Source organism: Capricornis sumatraensis, chromosome 2, assembly GCF_032405125.1.
Source record: "Capricornis sumatraensis isolate serow.1 chromosome 2, serow.2, whole genome shotgun sequence".
NCBI classification, from domain to species: Eukaryota; Metazoa; Chordata; class Mammalia; order Artiodactyla; family Bovidae; genus Capricornis; species Capricornis sumatraensis.
Window position 1 is genome coordinate 194,123,371 of NC_091070.1, and position 20,837 is coordinate 194,144,207.

The 20,837-nt window shown below is 40.6% G+C and overlaps 1 protein-coding gene and 1 pseudogene across 1 annotated transcript in view; one reads left to right on the forward strand and one right to left on the reverse strand.

Annotated features, from left to right (window-relative positions):
- The window catches only part of ZYG11A (zyg-11 family member A, cell cycle regulator), a 65,024-nt gene that overhangs the window by 34,003 nt on the left and 10,184 nt on the right, over positions 1-20,837 (reverse strand). Inside the window, exon 2 of the mRNA XM_068965380.1 lies at positions 13,282-13,447. Within this exon, the coding sequence (XP_068821481.1) occupies positions 13,282-13,447 (166 nt within the window). The remainder of the gene's footprint in view (positions 1-13,281; positions 13,448-20,837) is intronic.
- On the forward strand, positions 1,766-2,741 carry LOC138073916 (inorganic pyrophosphatase pseudogene; annotated as a pseudogene).

The following is a 20,837-nucleotide window of genomic DNA, read 5'->3' on the forward strand; positions in this document are numbered from 1 at the left end:
TAAAGAATCTGCCTGCAATGCAGGAGACCCCAGTTTGATCGCAAAGATCTGCTGGAGAAGGGATAGCCTACCCACTCCAGTACTCAGGGGCTTCCCTGGTGGCTCTTAGGGTAAAGAATCTGCCTGCAATTTGGGAGACCTGGATTTGATCCCTGGGTTGGGAAGATCCCCTGGAGAGGGGAATAGCTACCCACTCCAGTACTCTGGCCTAGAGAATTCCATGGACAGAGGAGCCTGGCAGGCTACAGTCCATGGGGTCACAAAGACTTGGACACAACTGAGTGACTTTTACTTCACTTCACTTCAACTTTGTTCATAGAAGGAAAAAAAAAGACAAAATAAAAGAGGTAGGTAAGTATAGGGCCTATAATATGCAAATAGCACTAATGATTACTTTTAACCAAACTAGTGGATGGCCTTTGGTAAGTCACTTATCTCTCTATGCCTCATTTTCCTCATCTGTAAAATGAATGGGTTATATTAGATTTCATTTAGAAACAACTTAATATTAAGCATCTTCTATATGTGAGATTCCATATTAAATAATAGGCATACAAGGTAATACGACACCTGTGACACAAAGAATTCAGTCTAGGAAGCATCTCAGGCAAATAAGTGATCATAATAATATATTATATTCAGTGGTGATTTGTACCAGATATTGAACACAGATGAGATTAATATCAGGGCAGGTTTTTGAGGCTGAATATCAGCTGCCCAAGGGGAAGGTGAAGGGTGGGAGAACAAAACAAAGACATGGAGGCTCCGAATGTCAGATTATTCAGAATGACCCTATTGGATCAGTGCTACTGGACCACAGTGTACAAGGAGAGGCCTGGCTGGAAACGACAGTAGAGAGGAAGGTAAAAGGCAGATGGGGCCTGTAAACAAAGCTAGGAAACACATGTACCCTGTAAACAAAAATGAAAAACTCAAAATTTTTAAGCAAAAAATGAATGGTTATCATATATTTTTACAAAGACCAATTATGTGTGATGACACGAAAGAATTAAGATGGTGTTTGATGGGAGTGGGATGGGGCAACATATTATTAATGATTTTAATGATGAGAGATGATAGTTTAAACTGACAGAACATAGCAGTTGAATGGATTAAGGGAAAGAACTGAGGGAAAAGGTATATAAGCTGATTCACAAGTCCCCAGTCTGAGTTGGGCTATGCTACTAACAGGAAAAAGGAAACCTCAATACTCAAGGCTTTCAGAAAGAACTTATTACATTTATTCAAGGGCTTCCCATGCAGCTCAGCTGCTAACGAATCTGCCTGCAATGGTGGAGAACCTGGGTTCTATTCCTGGGTCAGGAAGATCCCCTGGAGAAGGAAATGGCAACCCACTCCAGTATTCTTGCCTGTAGAATGCCATGGACAGAGGAGCCTGGCAGACTACAGTCCACAGTGTTACAAAGAGCTGCTGCTGCTGCTGCTGCTGCTGCTCAGTCATTTCAGTCGTGTCCGACCCTGTGTGACCCCATAGACGGCAGCCCACCAGGCTCCCCCGTCCCGGGGATTCTCCAGGCAAGAGCTGGACATGACTTAATACTATCTTTCTTATTCAGGAAATATCAAGTGCTATGCTTCATGCCAAGAACAGTGAATGAGACAGACATGACTCCTGCCATAATGGGGTTTCTTCACATCCTAGAAGAACATAAATACAAAAGAATATAAAACAAGCAAAATACTATTAACATTAAAAATGCAGCAAAGGGGCCAGTCTCCGCAGTGCGCAGGCGCGGAGCTCACTTCTTGTCAGTCGGAGCCGCGTGCGGGTTTGTGGCTCTGTAGCAGTAGCAGCGGCGGCGGCTAGTCTCCGGCAGGATGAGCGGCTTCAGCAGCGAGGAGCGCGCGGCGCCCTTCACCCTCGAGTACCGAGTCTTCCTCAAAAATGAAAAAGGACAATATATCTCTCCATTTCATGATATTCCAATTTATGCAGATAAGGAAGTGTTTCACATGGTTGTTGAAGTACCACGCTGGTCGAATGCAAAAATGGAGATTGCTACAAAGAACCCTTTAAACCCAATTAAACAAGATGTGAAGAAAGGAAAACTCCGATATGTTGCAAATCTGTTCCCTTATAAAGGATATATCTGGAACTACGGTGCCATCCCTCAGACTTGGGAAGACTGAGGACACAATGACAAACACACTGGCTGTTGTGGTGACAATGACCCAACTGATGTGTGTGAAACTGGAAGCAAGGTGTGTGCACGAGGGGAATTTATCAGAGTGAAAGTTCTGGGCATTCTGGCGATGACTGACAAAGGGGAAACCGACTGGAAAGTCATTGCTATTAATGTGGAAGATCCTGATGCAGCCAATTATAATGATATTAATGATGTCAAACGGCTGAAACCTGGCTACCTGGAAGCTACTGTGGATTGGTTTAGGAGGTACAAGGTTCCAGATGGAAAACCTGAGAATGAGTTTGCTTTCAATGCAGAATTTAAAGATAAGAACTTTGCAATTGACATTATTGAGAGCACTCATGACTATTGGAGAGCATTAGTGATTAAGAAAACTGATGGAAAAGGAATCAGCTGCATGAACACCACGGTGTCTGAGAGCCCCTTCCAGTGTGATCCTGATGCTGCCAAAGCCATTGTGGATGCTTTACCACCACCATGTGAATCTGCCTGCACAATACCAACAGATGTGGATGAGTGGTTTCATCACCAGAAAAACTAAGGAAATTTCTCTGGAATACAAGCTGATATTGCTGCATCCTACTTGTCGGAAAGTGTTAGATGTGAACGTAGTAGCTTTTCCAAGCTTTAAACTTATAGAACTAATCAGTCAGATTCTGCTGTCACCAATCCAATATACTCATACATGCTCCATCTAAGAGCATTTATCATGTCAACTAAGGTAACTTTTAGTTCCTGCTTAAATATGAAGGCTGTTGTAGTTTGGAAGTCATCTGTGACTGAGTATGCAAGATAAGTACATATTGGATGTATATGTTTGCCATGGGTTAGGAAATAAAAATTATTTTGTTTCAGAACAACAAAAAAAAAATGCAGCAAAGGTTCTAAAGGAAACAAACAAGACTATAACACAGGGGTGGGGGAAAATGAGAAGGAAGACAAGAATCTTTCGTCTTTCAGTGCAGTATTAGGAGGTGACATTTAAGCTGAGACAAAAAGGATGTGAAAGGCAAAGATAGCTGCCATTCCAGACACAGGGACAGGCTAAAGCCCTGAGAAGAGAAACAGTTTGGCTATTTTTGTGAAATGAGAGGAAACCAGTGCAGCTGAAGCACAGATGGAGAAGGGGATACCATAATCTGACAGGTTATAGACAGAGGCAAGAGTCAGTCAGACCTTGTAGGCCAGGGTAAATAACTGGCATTTTATCCTAAGCACAAAGAGAAAACTTTAAACAGTGGCAAAAGTGCAGACGGACCTGATTAAGATATAGAGGACTACTCTCCGCTAAGTGGCAGAGCTTGGCGATGAGCAAAATTAAAGGTGAGGAAACCACTTGGGAGACCAGGGGAGAAGAAAGAGAAAGGTGTCATTGGCAGGGGCTAGGAGGAAAAGGTGGCTCAGATGGTAAAGAATCTGCCTGCAATGTAGGAGGCCTGGGTTTGATCCCTAGGTTGGGAAGATCCCCTGGAGAAGAGAATGGATACCCACTTTGGTATTCTTGCTCGGAGAATTCCCCAGACAGAGGAGCCTGGCAGGCTCCAGTCCATGGGGTTGCAAAGAGTCAGACACTAACATCTGACCTGACGTGAGGAGAAGAACATTTGAGATATGTACTTTGAAGGCAGAAAATGTGTCAAAAGAACAAAGGACAGGGGGGGGGGGGGGGGGGCGGCGGATGAAAAGTGACTCCTAAGTCACTGAACAGGTAGACCAATGAGATGGGAGGCAATGGCAGTGTAGCAGATGCTGTCATGTGACACCAGATCACATTTAAAAATAAATGACTGGGACTACTAGCAGCTAAGAACCTGCCTTCAAATGCAGGGGATGCAGTTTTGATCCCTGGTTGGTGAACTAAAATGCCAATGTCGAGGGGCAACTAAGCCCACAAGCTCCAACTACTGATCCCACGCACCCCAATTAGAGAGCCTGCATGCCACAACTACAGAGCCCTTGCACTCTGGACTCCACACATCACGACTAGAGAGAAGCCCACAGGCCATAATGAAGAGCTAAGACCCAATGCAGCGATAAATAAATAATTTTTTTTTTTAAAGAAAGAAAGGACTTACTACTTGAGCTGCTGGAAATGCCACCAACTGACAGCCCTCATCTATGTAGAATGCATCAGCTGAAAAGAGTTGCTTCACCCATGGTCATACCACTTTCCCATGGAAACCCACATTCAAAGACTGTGTTGGGAAGTATAAAGATTCACCCCTCACACCCTAACAAAACACAGATCTGAGTAGTTATTCTACCTTCAAGACTTTCCACAAAATCAGCCAAGGTCTTCTCGATTCTATATATTTTAAATCTAAAAGACTGAAGCATAAACATTTGGAATTAATCAGAATAGAGAATGTTATTTAAAACATAGAAATGTAAGAGGAAATGAATAAGGACCAACTGTCAAAAAGCATCTACAAAGGAGAAAAGGAAAGATATAAGCATCTGAATGCAGAGCTCCAGAGAATAGCAAGAAGAGATAAGAAAGCCTTCCTCAGCGATCAATGCAAAGAAATAGAGGAAAACAACAGAATGGGAAAGACAAGAGATCTCTTCAAGAAAGTTAGAGATACCATGGGAACATTTCATGCAAAGATGGGCTCGATAAAGGACAGAAATGGTATGGACCTAACAGAAGCAGAAGATATTAAGAAGAGGTGGCAGGAATACACAGAAGAACTGTACAAAAAAGATCTTCACGACCCAGATAATCACAATGGTGTGATCACTCACCTAGAGCCAGACATCCTGGAATGTGAAGTCAAGTGGGCCGTAGAGCATCACTATGAACAAAGCTAGTGGAGGTGATGGAATTCCAGTTGAGCTATTCCAAATCCTGAAAGATGATGCTGTCAAAGTGCTGCACTCAATATGCCAGCAAATTTGGAGGACTCAGCAGTGGCCACAGGACTGCAAAAGGTCAGTTTTCATTCCAGTCCCAAAGAAAGGAAATGCCAAAGAATGCTCAAGCTACCACACAATTGCACTCATCTCACACGCTAGTAAAGTAATGCTCAAAATTCTCCAAGCCAGGCTTCAGCAATACGTGAACCATGAACTCCCAGATGTTCAAACTGGTTTTAGAAAAGGCAGAGGAACCAGAGATCAAATGGCCAACATCCGCTGGATCATGGAAAAAGCAAGAGAGTTCCAGAAAAACATCTATTTCTGCTTTATTGACTATGCCAAAGCCTTTGACTATGTGGATCACAATAAACTGTGGAAAATTCTGAAAGAGATGGGAATACCAAACCACCTGACCTGCCTCTTGAGAAACCTATATGCAGGTCAGGAAGCAACAGTTAGAACTGGACATGGAACAACAGACTGGTTCCAAATAGGAAAAGGAGTACACCACCCTGCTTATTTAACTTGTATGCAGAGTACATCATGAGAAATGCTGGGCTGGAAGAAGCACAAGCTAGAATCAAGATTGCTGGGAGAAATATCAATAACTTCAGATATGCAGAGGACACCACCCTTATGGCAGAAAGTGAAGAGGAACTAAAAAGCCTCTTGATGAAAGTGAAAGTGGAGAGTGAAAAAGTTGGCTTAAAGCTCAACATTCAGAAAACAAAGATCATGGCATCTGGTCCCATCACTTCATGGGAAATAGATGGGGAAACAGTGGAAACAGTGTCAGACTTTATTTTTTGGGCTCCAAAATCACTGCAGACGGTGACTGCAGCCATGAAATGAAAAGACGCTTACTCCTTGGAAGAAAAGTTATGACCAACCTAGATAGCATGTTGAAAAGCAGAGACATTACTTTGCCAAGAGGTCTGTCTAGTCAAGGCTATGGTTTTTCCAGTGGCCATGTACGGATGTGAGAGTTGGACTGTGAAGAAAGCTGAGCGCCGAAGAATTGATGCTTTTGAACTGTGGTGTTGGAGAAGACTCTTGAGAGTCCCTTGGACTGCAAGGAGATCCAACCAGTCCATTCTGAAGGAGATCAGCTCTGGGATTTCTCTGAAAGCAATGATGCCAAAGCTGAAACTCCAGTACTTTGGCCACCTCATGCAAAGAGTTGACTCACTGGAAAAGACTCTGATGCTGGGAGGGATTGGGGGCAGGAGGAGAAGGGGACGACAGAGGATGAGATGGCTGGATGGCATCACCGACTCAATGGATGTGAGTTTGAGTGAACTCCGGGAGTTGGTGATGAACAGGGAGGCCTGGTGTGCTGCGATTCATGGGGTCGCAGAGAGTCGGACATGACTGAGTGACTGAACTGAACTGAACTGACACTCAGGATTAGATAGCTTCTGCACTGTTCTTCAAGGGAAGCTAGATGACCAGAAAGATAAGCAGCAGACACTGAAGTAGAAGAAAACCAAAAGAATAGGATGATTCAGCAACCTAGATAAGAGTTACAAGATACCTGCCTGCCGGGAGCCAGCGTAAGGAATCCCACCCATGACAAGGTCATGTGGCAGAGGCCTGATGGGCAAGGCGAATCAGGCCTCAGGTTTTCCCCCTGGTATTTCCTGAGCATGTACCCCAAAAAATAAGAATCTGCCTGCCTTATTGTATTTTTGCACTTTTCTGACACTCTCTGGAAAAAGTTAACTCAGGGCTTTAGTCTTCTGCATTTGAAAGGGATGTTTCAGCTCAAACCCCCTCTGATAACTCTCTACCTTGCCTAACAGGTTCCCCTGGAACTCTTAAAGCTTGTGAATTGCTTGTAGCCCCCCAACCGCAGGAGGCAAAAAGCTTAAAAACATCTTAAAGATACAGAGCCTTTTCTAAAGAGCTAAAAATCATATTGGTGACAGATTTCACTGCTGACTCAATGATTGCTGCCAGGCCTCCATATTCTTTATCTTTTAGGCACCTGGGAGGATGTTAATCAATGTAAACGGGATATGGAAAAAGATATATAATAGTTTTGATGTTAGCAACACTAGACTTTTGAGTTAATTACTTTGCTTTTGTTACAAATCACTGTACTCCTTTAGTTGTTATAAATTGCTGTATCTTTGCTATGTAAGAATGTAACTTTATTTAGTGCTTTCTGAGAGTGGCACCAGACTTTGAGAACACCACAAATAAGTCTTCTGGTTGACAAACCCTTATCAGAAAAAAGGATGTAAAATGTTAATTGGCCCTTTCGGCCGGAAGATGATGTAAATCACCTAAGACTTGTGTATACTACTAAGTATGCAGAGAGAAAAGCCTGGTTTTGATGAGTTTGGGCTGCTAACGCTGCCTAACTTTGTGTTACCCGTTGATCTCCATGTTTTATCAAAAGTATAAAAAGCCTTCTGAACAATAAAGGATGGACCAGGTTCTCGGACTAGTCTCTCGGCCTAGTTTCTTGGGAATCTGGCTCCCCCCGTGTCTCTTTCTCTCTCTCTTTTTCTCACTCTCCCTCCCTCTCCTTTTCTGGCTGAATTCCCATCTGGAGCGGGGAGGCTCACCAAGTCTACTTACTTGCCCTGGCTTCTAAGACCCGCGCGAAAGGGAGCCTAAGGCAGGGTACCCTTCGATATTCAAGTGGGCGCCAGTGGCCCAACGTAGATGGTGCAAATCTCTTGTCCTGAGATTTTATTGGTTTTCCCCGTAAACCAAGTTATTCAGCCTCTTTTCTCCACTTAATTTTCCTACTACACTATTTCTACTTAATCTCTTTTGTATTTCTATATAAATAAGTTTTTCCCTCGCCTATCCATCTCTCCTTCAAATCTCCCTGGATCCACCAGGGCTGGACCCTGGCATCTAGCTCTTGTATGTGGTTCTGGAGCTTCGAATAAAGACCTGCATGGAAAACTCTGGGAAATCAAAGTAGAAGTGGTAGCTAAACCAAAGAAGATTATCCAGGGAGTATACATATACAAAGTAAGAAAATATACAAAGCTTCCCAAGATGGAAACCTGAGGAACATAAAACAACACATATATATAGAAACAGAGGCATACCAAAGAAAGTGTGGAACAGCAACGAAGGATAAAAAACAGGAAAACAAAGTTACTCCAACCAGCAAGGTTGAGAGTAATAAACATTAAATCAAACATACAAAAACTCCTGCTGATTTAATAAATCTAGGTAGGTAATTATCATCTATGGTCACCAAAAGTGAAAACCAACCAGACAATGAGACTTTATTAACACCCTTCAGAAGTACAATGCAGAAGGAATGGCAACCCACTCCGGAATTCTTGCTTGGAGAACTGCCATGGACAGAAGAGCCTGGCAGGCTCCAGTCCATGGGGTTTGTGAAGAGTCAGACACAACCGAAGCAACTGAGGACAAGAAGTACAAACATCACTACCAAACATTAAACTTCAATTTGATCAAGCTTCTACATCTAATTTTCAATGTATAGGAATTACAAGAATCAGAAAAACATGTCAAATCACAGCACAAACAATGGTAAAGTCCAGATTGTAGGATACTGTACAAAACAAATGACCAGTTTCTTTAAAGAAAGAAAATAACTGGAAGTCCCAAAATACATGAAGATAAACATACTTCTAAATAACAGATGAATCAAAGGGGAAAAAATCAAGAGAAACTACAAAATATTTTGAACTGAATGAAAATAAGAACACAACTTACCCAAATCTATGGGACACAGAAAAGGCAGTGCTAGGTGGGAAAGTTATAGCTTGTGAATGCATGCTTAAGTAAAGAAGATCTAAAATCAATAATCTAAATTTCCGCCTTAGGAAACTAGAAAAAGAAGAACAAATTAAATCCAAAGTAAGCAGAAGAAAAGACGTAAGAATTAGAGAGGGCATCACATCAGCAACATGGCATAGTGAAGCACTACTCTGGAGTAAGCTCTCCCCTCCAATCTATTAGGTTGGTGCAAAAGTAACTGAGGTTTTGCACTGTTGAACTTTGCCATTTGATAGTGGGATACATTCTTAAATAAATGTGGTTACATCATTTTAATGTGCATTTCTCACTCTATGTTTTTTGCTAATGACTTGTTACATGCTGTTTCAGTTCAATTCAGTCGCTCAGTCATGTCTGACTCTTTCCAACCCCATGGACTGCAGCACGCCAGGTCTCCCTGTCCATCACCAGCTCCTGGAGTTTACTCAAACTCATGTCCATTGAGTTGGTGATGCCATCCAACCATCTCATCCTCTGTCATCCCCTTCTCCTCCCGCCTTCAATCTTTCCCAGCATTAGGGTCTTTTCCAATGAGTCAGTTCTTCACATTAGGTGGCCAAAGTATTGGAGTTTCAACTTCAGCATCAGTCCTTCCCATGAATACCCAGGACTGATCTCCCTCAGGATGGACTGCTTGGATCTCCTTGCAGTCCAAGGCACTCTCAAGAGTCTTTTCCAGCACCACAGTTCAAAAGCATCAATTCTTCAGTGCTCATCTTTCTTTATAGTCCAACTCTCACATCCATACATGACTAATGATTACTGGAAAAACCACAGCCTTGACTAGACAGAGACATTACTTTGCTTTGTTGGCAAAGTAATGTCTCTGCTTTTTAATAAGCTGTCTTGGTTGGTCATAACTTTTCTTCCAAGGAGTAAGCTTCTTTTAATTTCATGGCTGCAGTCACCATCTGCAGTGATTTTGGAGCCCAAGAAAATAAAGTCTGTCACTATTTCGACTGTTTCCCCATCTATTTGCCATGAACTGATGGGACCAGATGCCATGATCTTCGTTTTCTGAATGTTGAGCTTTAAGCCAACTTTTTCACTCTCCACTTTCACTTTCATCAAGAGACTCTTTAGTTCTTTGCTTTCTGCCATAAGGGTGGCATCATATTTGAGGTTATTGATAGTTCTCCCAGCAAACTTGATTTTAGCTTGTGCTTCATCCAGCATTTCTCATGCTGTTTATTGTTATTTATTTTAGACTACAGAAATGATGTTAGACAAAAAGCAAATCAAGCAATTTTCTTATTCAAGTTCAAAATGGACTGTAAAGCAGTGGAGACAACTCAGGCAACATCAACAACACACTTGGCCCAGGAACTGATAACTAACATGCAATGCAGTATGTTTGGTTCAAGAAGTTTTACAAAGGAGACAAGTGCCTTGAAGATGAGTGTAGTAGCTGGGCATCGGAAGTTGACAACAAACGACTGAGAGCAAACATAGAAGCTGATCCTCTTAAAACTACATGAGAAGTGGCTGAAGAACTCAACATTGACCATTCTGCGGTCATCTGGCATTTGAGGCAAATTGGAAAGGTAAAAAAGTTCAGTAACTGGGTGCCTCATGAGGTGACCAAAAATCCAAAAAATCATTGTTTTGAAGTGTTGTCTTCTCTTATTTGACCCAACAACAATGAACCATTTCTCCGACTACAATGCCCAACCCCATGTCACACAATCAATGTGTCAAAAATTGAACAAACTGGGCTAAAAGTTTTGCCTCATCCACCATATTCACCTGACTTCTTACTAACCAACTAACACTTCTGCAAGCATCTCGACAACTTTCTGCAGGAAAAATGCTTCCACAACCAACAGAGGCAGAAAATGCCTTCCAAGAGTTCACTGAATCCCAAAATACAGATTTTTATTCTACAGGAATAAAAAAACTTACTTCTCATTGGAAAAACATATGTTGATTGTAATGGTTCCTTTTTTGATTAATAAAGATGTGTTTGAGCCTAGGTATAACGATTTAAAATAAAAACTCACAGTCTGAAGAATTCCCATTACTTTTTCACCAACTTAATACAACCAATAAAACATCCACAATGCATACATAAACAACTCATATAACTTAATACCAAGAAAACAAACAATTCTATTTAGAAATGGAAAGAAGACCTAAACAGACATTTCTCCAAAGACATGCATATGCCCAACAGGCACATGAAAAGATGTATGTGTTACATCACTAACCACCAGGGAAATCCAAATCAAAACCAGAATGAGGTATCACCATCAGAACTGCTATCATCAGATAGAACTGAAATAACAAATGCTGGTGAGGAGGTGGAGAAAAGGAAACCCTCATATACTGTTTGTGGGAATGTAAAAATTTGTGCAGCTACTGTGGAAAACAGTGTAGAGTTTTCTTAAAAAAACCCAACTATCCTATGACCAGCAATTCCACTGCTGGGTAAATATCCAATAAAAAAACAAAACACTGATCTGAAAAGATATATACATCCTAATGTTCACAGGAGCATTATTTACAATTGCCAAGAAATGGAAGCAATGTTAAGTGTCCAGCAACAGATGAATGGATACCATCTATAAACAAATGTTAAAGGAGATTCTCTAGGTGGAAAACACAAGAGAAGAAAAAGACCTATAAAAACAATTTTTAAAATGGCAACAGGAACATACATACCAACAACAGATGAATGGATAAAGGAGGTATATGCGTATTTTTTATATTTATATTTTATATTGTGCTCAGTCACATCTGACTCTTTGTGACTCCATGAACTATAGCCTGCCAGGCTCCTCTTGTCTATGGAATTTTTCAGCAAGAATACTGGAGTGGGTAGCCATTCCCTTCTCCAAGGGATCTTCCCAACCCAGGGATCAAACCCGGGTCTCCTGCATTGAAAGCAGATTCTTCACTGTCTGAGCCACCAGGGAAGCCAATTAGCTATTTGGGAAATGCACATAAAAATCACAATAGATACCACTTCACATCCACCAGAATGGCAATCATCAAAGCCATTAGATAACAAGTTTTGGTGAGGATGTGGAGAAATTGGAACTCTTCTCTTCCAACTGCTGGTGGGAACATAAAATGGTACAGCTACTTTGGGAAAGAATTTGAAGTTCTTCAAAAAGTTAAACACAAAGCTACCACTTAACCTGGCAATTCCACTCCTGGGTATACACCCAAAGATATAAAAGCATATATCCACACACACAAATGTGTACACTAATGTTTATAGAAGCATTATTCGTAATAGCCAAAATGTATAATAAAAACAACACAGGGACTTCCCTGGCACTCTAGTAGTTAAGATTTTCCCTTCCAGTGCAGAGGGTGAGGGTTCAGTCCCTGGTCTGGGAGCTACAATCCCACACACCTTGTGGTCAAAAAAGCAAAACATAAAACAGAAGCAATACTGTAACAAACTCAATAAAGACTAAAAATAGTCCACATTAAAAAAAAATCTTAAAAATAAACCTAATGTTCATCAACTGAGAAACAAATAAAAGGTAGTATATCAATACAATGGAATATTACACAGCCATAAAAATTCAGTAGTAGTTGATGTTACAAAATGGATGAACCTTGACAATATTATGCTAAATGAAAGAAGCAAGACACAATGCTGCTGCTGCTGCTAAGTCACTTCAGTCATGTCCAACTCTGTGCGACCCCATAGACGGCAGCCCACCAGGCTAGCCCCGTCCCTGGGATTCTCAAGGCAAGAACACTGGAGTGGGTTGCCATTTCCTTCTCCAATGCATGAAAGTGAAAACTGAAAGTGAAGTTGCTCAGTCATGTCTGACTCTTAGCGCCCCCTTGGACTGCAGTCCATCAGGCTCCTCCGTCCATGGGATTTTCCAGTCAAGAGTACTGGAGTGGGGAGCCATTGCCTTCTCCGAAGACACAATAGGTCACATATTAAATGATTCCATTTACACTAAATGTTCACAAAAGGCAAATCCATAGAGGTAGAAAGTAGATTAGTGACTGCTAAGAATTATAGAGGGATGAATAAGGATTTTTTTTTTTTTTTGAGGTGATGAAAACTGACTGGGATGATGGCTACACAAATCTGTGAATGTGCTAAAAAAAATAATAACTGAACCATATACTTTAAATGGATGAATTATACACTATGTGAATTTTATCTCAATCATGTGTTACTCCCCAAAATTTTTCATTAAGAAAACACAAACATAGCAAACACAGCCCTTTGAAAGCCCTACTACTAAAGGAAGTAAAAGAAAAAATTTAAGGTTCATATTCACAATCAAAAGAATGGGAAATGAGACTTATAGCAACAGCAGGGCAAACCTAGAAGGAAGATAATTTTCATCAAGGGATCCCAGAAAGACTCTGAGAATCAACCTCCACACAAATTTCTATATTTCTCAGCAGGTTGTTAAGAGGAACAAAACAGAATTATATGCAAAAGTGCTTTTCAAATAGTCAAGTGCTATAAAAGTACACAATAAAGCAGTCTTATCATTACCTTGCCAAGCCATCATCCCAACGAATCGATCAGCTAATTCCTGAGGAAAACTCCAATGTTCCGGAAGACAAAGTGTTCCATCAGATCTTTCAGAACACAATTTCTCTAGGTTAGCAACCAGGACGTTCAGGCATATGTTGACCAAAGAGTAGGGAGATGCCTCCTCCTAGCAAACAAACCCCCAAACAAACAAACTTGTTAACATCTACAAAAATTCAGCATAAATGTGGTCATGTTATACATGAGAATATCTTAAGATACATTCTTCTCACTCTAATGATTTATATGCAATGAAACCACCTTATTCCAATTATCAACCATGTGGAAAATTTTGACCTGTTGTAGCTTCTGTTGTATCTTAAAAAAAAATTAAGTTCTCTCAGTCCTTCACTTATCTCCTGTTCTGTGCCAGCCCCTGAGAATACAGGGATGAGTAAGTTATAGCTCTAATCCTTTTGGACCACACAGTTTAGTAGAGAATACATCCCATAAATCTGACGATTTCAATATAGCACAAGGAACTAAGCAAGCAGAAATCATACAGTCATTTATTCAGCAAATATTTATTCAGTGATTACTACATGCCAGAGGATAAGAAGGTCTGCCCATTCCCACCCTCAAAAGTATTCACACTATAAAAGACTGTTATAATAAGGAGGCTGTAGAAGAATACAAACTGAGAGATATAGGACATCTCCGCTAAGAGACTGACATTTGTTCATTCCAGAAACATTTGAAAGGTATGGCATTCAGACATGAAGAGAGAACAATAAGCCAGGGATTGCCATCTTTGTCAAAGGTTTCAACATGCAATACATTCAATGACCTCCACACCACTTTTTACTGAATAAATTCCCTCCATAGTCCAAATTATAGACTATTCCTTCATAAATATCCTCAACTCCTTGTTTCCTCTCCTCCATCATACTCTTCAGACATTCTCCTGGAAGAACTTTGCTACTCACCTTTCTTTATGGCAACGCCCAGCAGCTAATCATCTATGAAGAGGGGAAGATTCACACAACACATTATGTCATGGAAAATTCATGAACATTAACTTCAAATGAGCCCTAAGTAGCCGGAAATCATTCAAAGTCTCCTTAGACAGGGCACTCTCCCACTATCAAGCAACAATTATTTCATGCCTTCTACTTGTTCCTCAAACCCATTTCACACTGATATCAGAATGTGATCCACTTCAGTGAAAATAATGAAGCCACCTCCCCATCAAATTTAGCTCAAAACTGCATGCATCTTTTCCTCAGTCTTCTCTTCTATGGAAAACACGTACATCCTTGCAAAGACCAACACTTCCACATGTGCTGGCTGGATTTCATCCCTCCTGTCTTGGCTCCTCCTGTTGTTTCTTCATTTATGCACATCTTCAAACCATCCTTCTCAAATGGATCATTCTTCTTTTTCCTGGCTGTGCCCTGCAGCTTGCGGGATCTGAAGTTTCCCGTCCAGGAGGTGAATCTAAGTCTGTGCACTGAAGCAGTGAGTCCTAACCAACAGACCACCAGGGAATTCCCATAAACAGATCATTCTTATACAATTTAAGCTCCATTATTTGCTTTAAAAACAAAAACCTTCTGTTGACTCCCACATCCTCTTCAGTTACTCTTCTTCATAACCAAATTTCTCCAGTAAGTTTATTCTGATTTACTCTGAATACTGTACTATCTTCTTATTCATTTTTTTTAATTATAGTATAATTTATACATCGCAAAAAAATTTATTTTGGTATATAGTTAGTTCAATGAGTTTTGATGAATCCATACAGTTGTATACTACCACCATAATAAAGATATAGAACAGTTCCATAACCCAGAAATTCTCCAGTGTCCCTTTGCAGACAATCCTTCTTACCAATCCCAAGCAACTACTCATCTTTGTTCTGTCTCCAGTGTCCTGCCTTCCCCAAAATGTCATATAAACAGAATCATTAAGTAATTAGGCCTTTCAAATCTGCCTTCTTTCATTTTGCATAATGCATTTTAACACAGGTTTACTGGTGTTGTTGCATGCTTCTGTAATTTGTTCCTTTTTATTGCTGAGAAGCGTTCCACTGTAATGAATACACTAGAATTTCTTTCTTTACCAACTGAAGAGCATTTGGGTTATTTGCATTTTAGACAAATTTGAATAAAGCTGTAACAACTCACATAAAACTTTTTTTAATTATTTATTTTTCATTGGGCAGGGTCTTTGTCGTGCTCAGGCTTTCTTCATTTGCAGCATATGGGCTCAGTAGTACAGCTTGCAGGCTCTAGAGCTTAGCTGGGCTTAGTTCTTCTGTGGCATGTACAGTCTTTCCAGACCAGGAATCGAACCTGTGTCCCTTGCACTGGCTGTTGAATTCCCAATCAGTAGATCACAAAGGAAGTTCCTGGTGGGGCTTCCCACATAAACTTTTGTGGGAACACAGTTTTCATTTTTCATGGGTAGTCACCTAAAAATGAGATTTCTGTGTCCCTGGAATTCCACATTTCCTACGTGTTAAGTGTGTATTTAACTTTACATAAGAAAGTACTCACCTGTTCTTGAACATATGAGAGTTTCAACTGCATCAAACCCTACCATGTCAGAATTCATGTCAGAAAGAAGCATCAATTTCAGGGAAGCAAAAAAATTCCCTGAAAACTGTCTTAACAGACTTTTACTTGGGTCTCAAAACCCAGAATTGGTTCATATGCCCATGTGAAAATGGAAATTATGCTTCCCGTGGGTAATTTCTACAGATCTACCTTCCAGGTCACTATTTCTTTATTCTGTCGCATTTAGTTCTTCATAGTCTAACTGTACATTGCTCTTTTTTCATTTATTTCAGTTCAGTTCAGTCGCTCAGTCGTGTCCGACTCTTTGCGACCCCATGAACTGCAGCACACCAGGCATCCCTGTCCATCACCAACTTCCGGAGTCCACCCAAACCCATGTCCGTCGAGTCAGTGATGCCATCCAACCATCCCATCCTCTGTCGTCCCCTTCTCTTCCTGCCTTCAATCTTTCCCAGCATCAGAGTCTTTTCAAATGAGTCAGCTCTTCACATCAGGTGGCCAAAGTTTTGGAGTTTCAGCTTCAACATCAGTCCTTCCGATGAACACCTAGAACTGATCTCCCTCAGGATGGACTAGCTGGATCTCCTTGCAGTCCAAGGGACTCTCAAGAGTCTTCTCCAACACCACAGTTCAAAAGCATCAATTCTTCGGTGCTCAGCTTTCTTTATAGTCCAACTCTCACATCCATACATGAACACTGGAAAAACCATAGCCTTGACTAGACGGATCTTTGTTGGAAAAGTACTGTCTCTGCTTTTTAATTTCATTTTCATTTCCATGCACTGGAGAAGGAAATGGCAACCCACTCCAGTGTTCTTGCCTGGAGAATCCCAGGGACGGCAGAGCCTGGTGGGCTGTCGTCTATGGGGTCACACAGAGTCAGACACGACTGAAGCGACTTAGCAGCTGCTTTTTAATATGCTGTCTAGGTGGGTCATAACTTTCCTTCCAAGGAGTCTTTTAATTTCATGGCTGCAGTCACCATCTGCAATGATTTTGGAGCTCCCAAAAATAAAGTCTGACACTGTTTCCACTGTTTTCCCATCTATTTGCCATGAAGTGATGGGACCGGATGCCATGATCTTAGTTTTTTGAATGTTGAGCTTTAAGCCAACTTTTTCACTCTCCTCTTTCACTTTCATCAAGAGGCTCTTTAGTTCTTCTTCACTTTGTGCCATAAGGGTAGTATCATCTGCATATCTGAGGTTATTGATATTTCTCCCAGAAATCTTTATTCCAGCTTGTGCTTCTTCTAGCCCAGTTTTCTCATGATGTACTCTGTATATAAGTTAATTATGCAGGGTGACAAGATACAGCCTTAACATACTCCTTTTCCTATTTGGAACCAGTCTGTTGTTCCATGTCCAGTTCTAACTGTTGCTTCCTTATCTGCATATAGGTTTCTCAAGAAGCAGGTCAGGTGGTCTGATATGCCCATCTCTTTAAGAATTTTCCACAGTTTATTGTGATCCACATAGTCAAAGGCTTTGGCATAGTCAATAAAGCAGAAATACATGTTTTTCTGGTACTCTCTTGCTTTCTTGATGATCCAGCAGATGTTGGCAATTTGATCCCTGATTCCTCTGCCTTTTCTAAAACCAGCTTGAACATCTGGAAGTTCACGGTTCACATATTGCTGAAGCCTGGCTTGGAGAATTTTAAGCATTACTTTACTAGCGTGTGAGATGAGTGCAGTTGTGTGGTAGCTTGAGCATTCTTTGGCATTGCCCTTTCTTTGGGACTGGAATGAACACTGACCTTTTGCGGTCCTGTGGCCACTGCTGAGTTTTCCAAATGTGCTGGCATATTGAGTGTAGCACTTTGACAGCATCATCTTTCAGGATTTGAAATAGCTCAACTGGAACTCCATCACCTCCACTAGCTTTGTTCGTAGTGATGCTTTCTAAGGCCCACTTTACTTTACATTCCAGGATGTCTGGCTCTAGGTGAGTGATCACACCATTGTGATTATCTGGGTCGTGAAGATCTTTTTTGTACAGTTCTTCTGTGTATTCTTGCCACCTCTTCTTAATATCTTCTGCTTCTGTTAGGTCCAAACCATTTCTGTCCTTTATCGAGCCCATCTTTGCATGAAATGTTCCCTTGGTATCTCTAATTTTCTTGAAGAGATCTCTAGTCTTTCCCATTCTATTGTTTTCCTCTATTTCTTTGCATTGATACTGAGGAAGGCTTTCTTATCTCCTCTTGCTATTCTTTGGAACTCTGCATTCAGATGCTTATATCTTTCCTTTTCTCCTTTGCTTTTCGCTTCCCTTCTTTTCATAGCTATTTGTAAGGCTTCCTCAGACAGCCATTTTGCTTTTTTGCATTTCTTTTTCTTGGGGAAATGAAAACTTGATTTCTTGATTGCTGTCTCCTATTCAATGTCATGAACCTCTGTCCATAGTTCATCAGGCCTTCTATCAGATCTAGTCCCTTAAATCTATTTCTCACTTCCACTGTATAATCATAAGGGATTTGATTTAGGTCATACCTGAATGGTCTAGCAGTTTTCTCCACTTTCTTCAATTTCAGTCTGAACATGGCAATAAGGAGTTCATGATCCGAGCCACAGTCAGCTCCCAGTCTTGTTTTTGCTGTTCTATAGAGCTTCTCCATCTTTGGCTGCAAAGAACATAATCAATCTGATTTCAGTGTCGACCATCTGGTGATGTCCATGTGTAGAGTCTTCTCTTGTGTTGTTGGAAGAGGGTGCTTGCTATGACCAGTACGTTCTCTTGGCAGAACTCTATTAGCCTTTGCCGTGCTTCATTCTGTACTCCAAGGCCAAATTTGCCTGTTACTCCAGGTGTTTCTTGACTTCCTACTTTTGCATTCCAGTCCCCTATAATGAAAAGGACATCTTTTTGGGGTGTTAGTTCTAGAAGGTCTTATAGGTCTTCATAGAACCGTTCAACTTTAGCTTCTTCAGCATTACTGGTTGAGACATAGACTTGGATTACCGTGATACTGAATGGTTTGCCTTGGAAACAAACAGAGCTCATTCTGTCGTTTTTGAGATTGCATCCAAGTACCGCATTTCGGAATCTTTTGTTGATTATGATGGCTACTCCATTTCTTCTAAGGGATTCCTGCCTACAGTAGTAGATATAATGGTCATCTGAGTTAAATTCACCCATTCCAGTCCATCTTAGTTCACTGATTCCTAGAATGTCGTTGTTCACTCTTGTCATCTGCTGCTTGACCACGTCCAATTTGCCTTGATTCATGGACCTAACATTCCACGTTCCTATGCAATATTTATTTAATAAATTTTAAACACACTAGCTTTACAGTGTTTCAATAATACCATTTTCTGAAGTCTCTGGGAATCTAATTCTGTTGATTCTTTTTAAAAAAGATTTACTTATTTTTTTACCCTGCTGGTCTTCACTGTACTGTATAGGCTTCTCATTGTGGTGGCTTCTCTTGGTGTGGCGCACAGGTTCTAGAAGACAGGCTTCAGCAGTTGCGGCTCCTGGGCTCTGGAGCACAGGGCTCAATATTGTGGCACATAGGTTTAGATGCTCCACGGCATGTGGGATCTTCCCAAACCAGAGATGAAATCTGTTCTCTCCTGCATTGGCAGGCAGACTGCCAACCACTACACCACCAGGATAGCCCCTGATTCTGTTGATTCTTAATCAGAGAGGTTCATGTTTCATAATTTAAGATTGTGAGCTAATCTTTTCTTTTTTTAAGGCCTCATGGCACAATGTGCAGGATATTAGTACTATCCCCAACCAGGGATCAAATCCATACCCCTAGGATTGGGAGTACAGAGTCTTAGCCAGTGAACCACAAGGGAAGTCCCTGAGCTAATCTTTAAGTCTCTGAGTTAATCTTTGATGAGATTTTACTAGACTCCTGTGAAACCTGGGTAGAAGACAGGCCACATAGGGTAGCTAAATGCTACTTACCCAGGGGCATCATCAGTGACCATTTTGATAATTTCTCAGCTACACATTTCCTGAACCAAGCAAGCAATGTCAATTAAAACCCTGAGTCTGTATGAGGACAGACCTGTGATTGCACATTTTTAGGAGATATTTTTCTCATTCAAAAATCCAAGCCAAAACTGACAAAGTTCCCTGTTTCTCTTTTCCATAAGCAGACTTTTAGATCTCCCACTTCCCTGAAGTGTAATCAGCTTTTGTTAGTTCATGTTTATAGATATATATTACAATTCACAGTCTCCATTCAAACTTCCCACCTGGCTTTCACAAAGGTCTAGTCTCTAATCTTTGGTTATTTTAGGGCCTGCTTACAGTGGTGATTTCCAGCTTCTATGAATTCGGTGGGGATGCTTTGGATTTCCTTTATTCTGTAATTGAATTTGCTGCATTTTATCCAAAATATTTCGTTTTAAGGCTTTATGACATTATTTGCCAAATTACTGGACATGGCAGTCTCATATTTAAAATACAGTAAAGATTAAACCCACATAAATGAAGTTTAGAACATATCTAAAATATTTATATATAAAACAATATATTTTAAAAATATTTTTGTATTCATGACACAGCTTAAACAGAATATATCAAATTTCTCAAGCCCCTATATACCCTTTCCTGATGCTACTTATCCCTTCACCCAGAAGTAACCATTATCCTGAATATTATTTAGTTCTACATGTTTTTTAACTTTATATACATAGAATTATACCACAGTATTTTGTTACTTGTCTTTGTTTTATAAATCAGTAGTATGTTTTAGAGACTGACTTCCCATCAAGACCACTAATGACTAATAACTCTGCCTCTATAATGTCTGATTACTGATAACATGATTTTGAATATTATCTATAAATCCAACAAATTCTACATTATTATCTTCAGGTCAGATCTCTCTTTAAGCCAGTGTTAGATAACCAGTTGCCTCTCTGACATATCTACTTAACCATGTCACACAAATACTTCAAACTTACCATGTAAGGAACTACATTTATCCAGTCTTTCCCTACTCAGTAAATGGCATAACATCTGTTCAGCTGTTTAA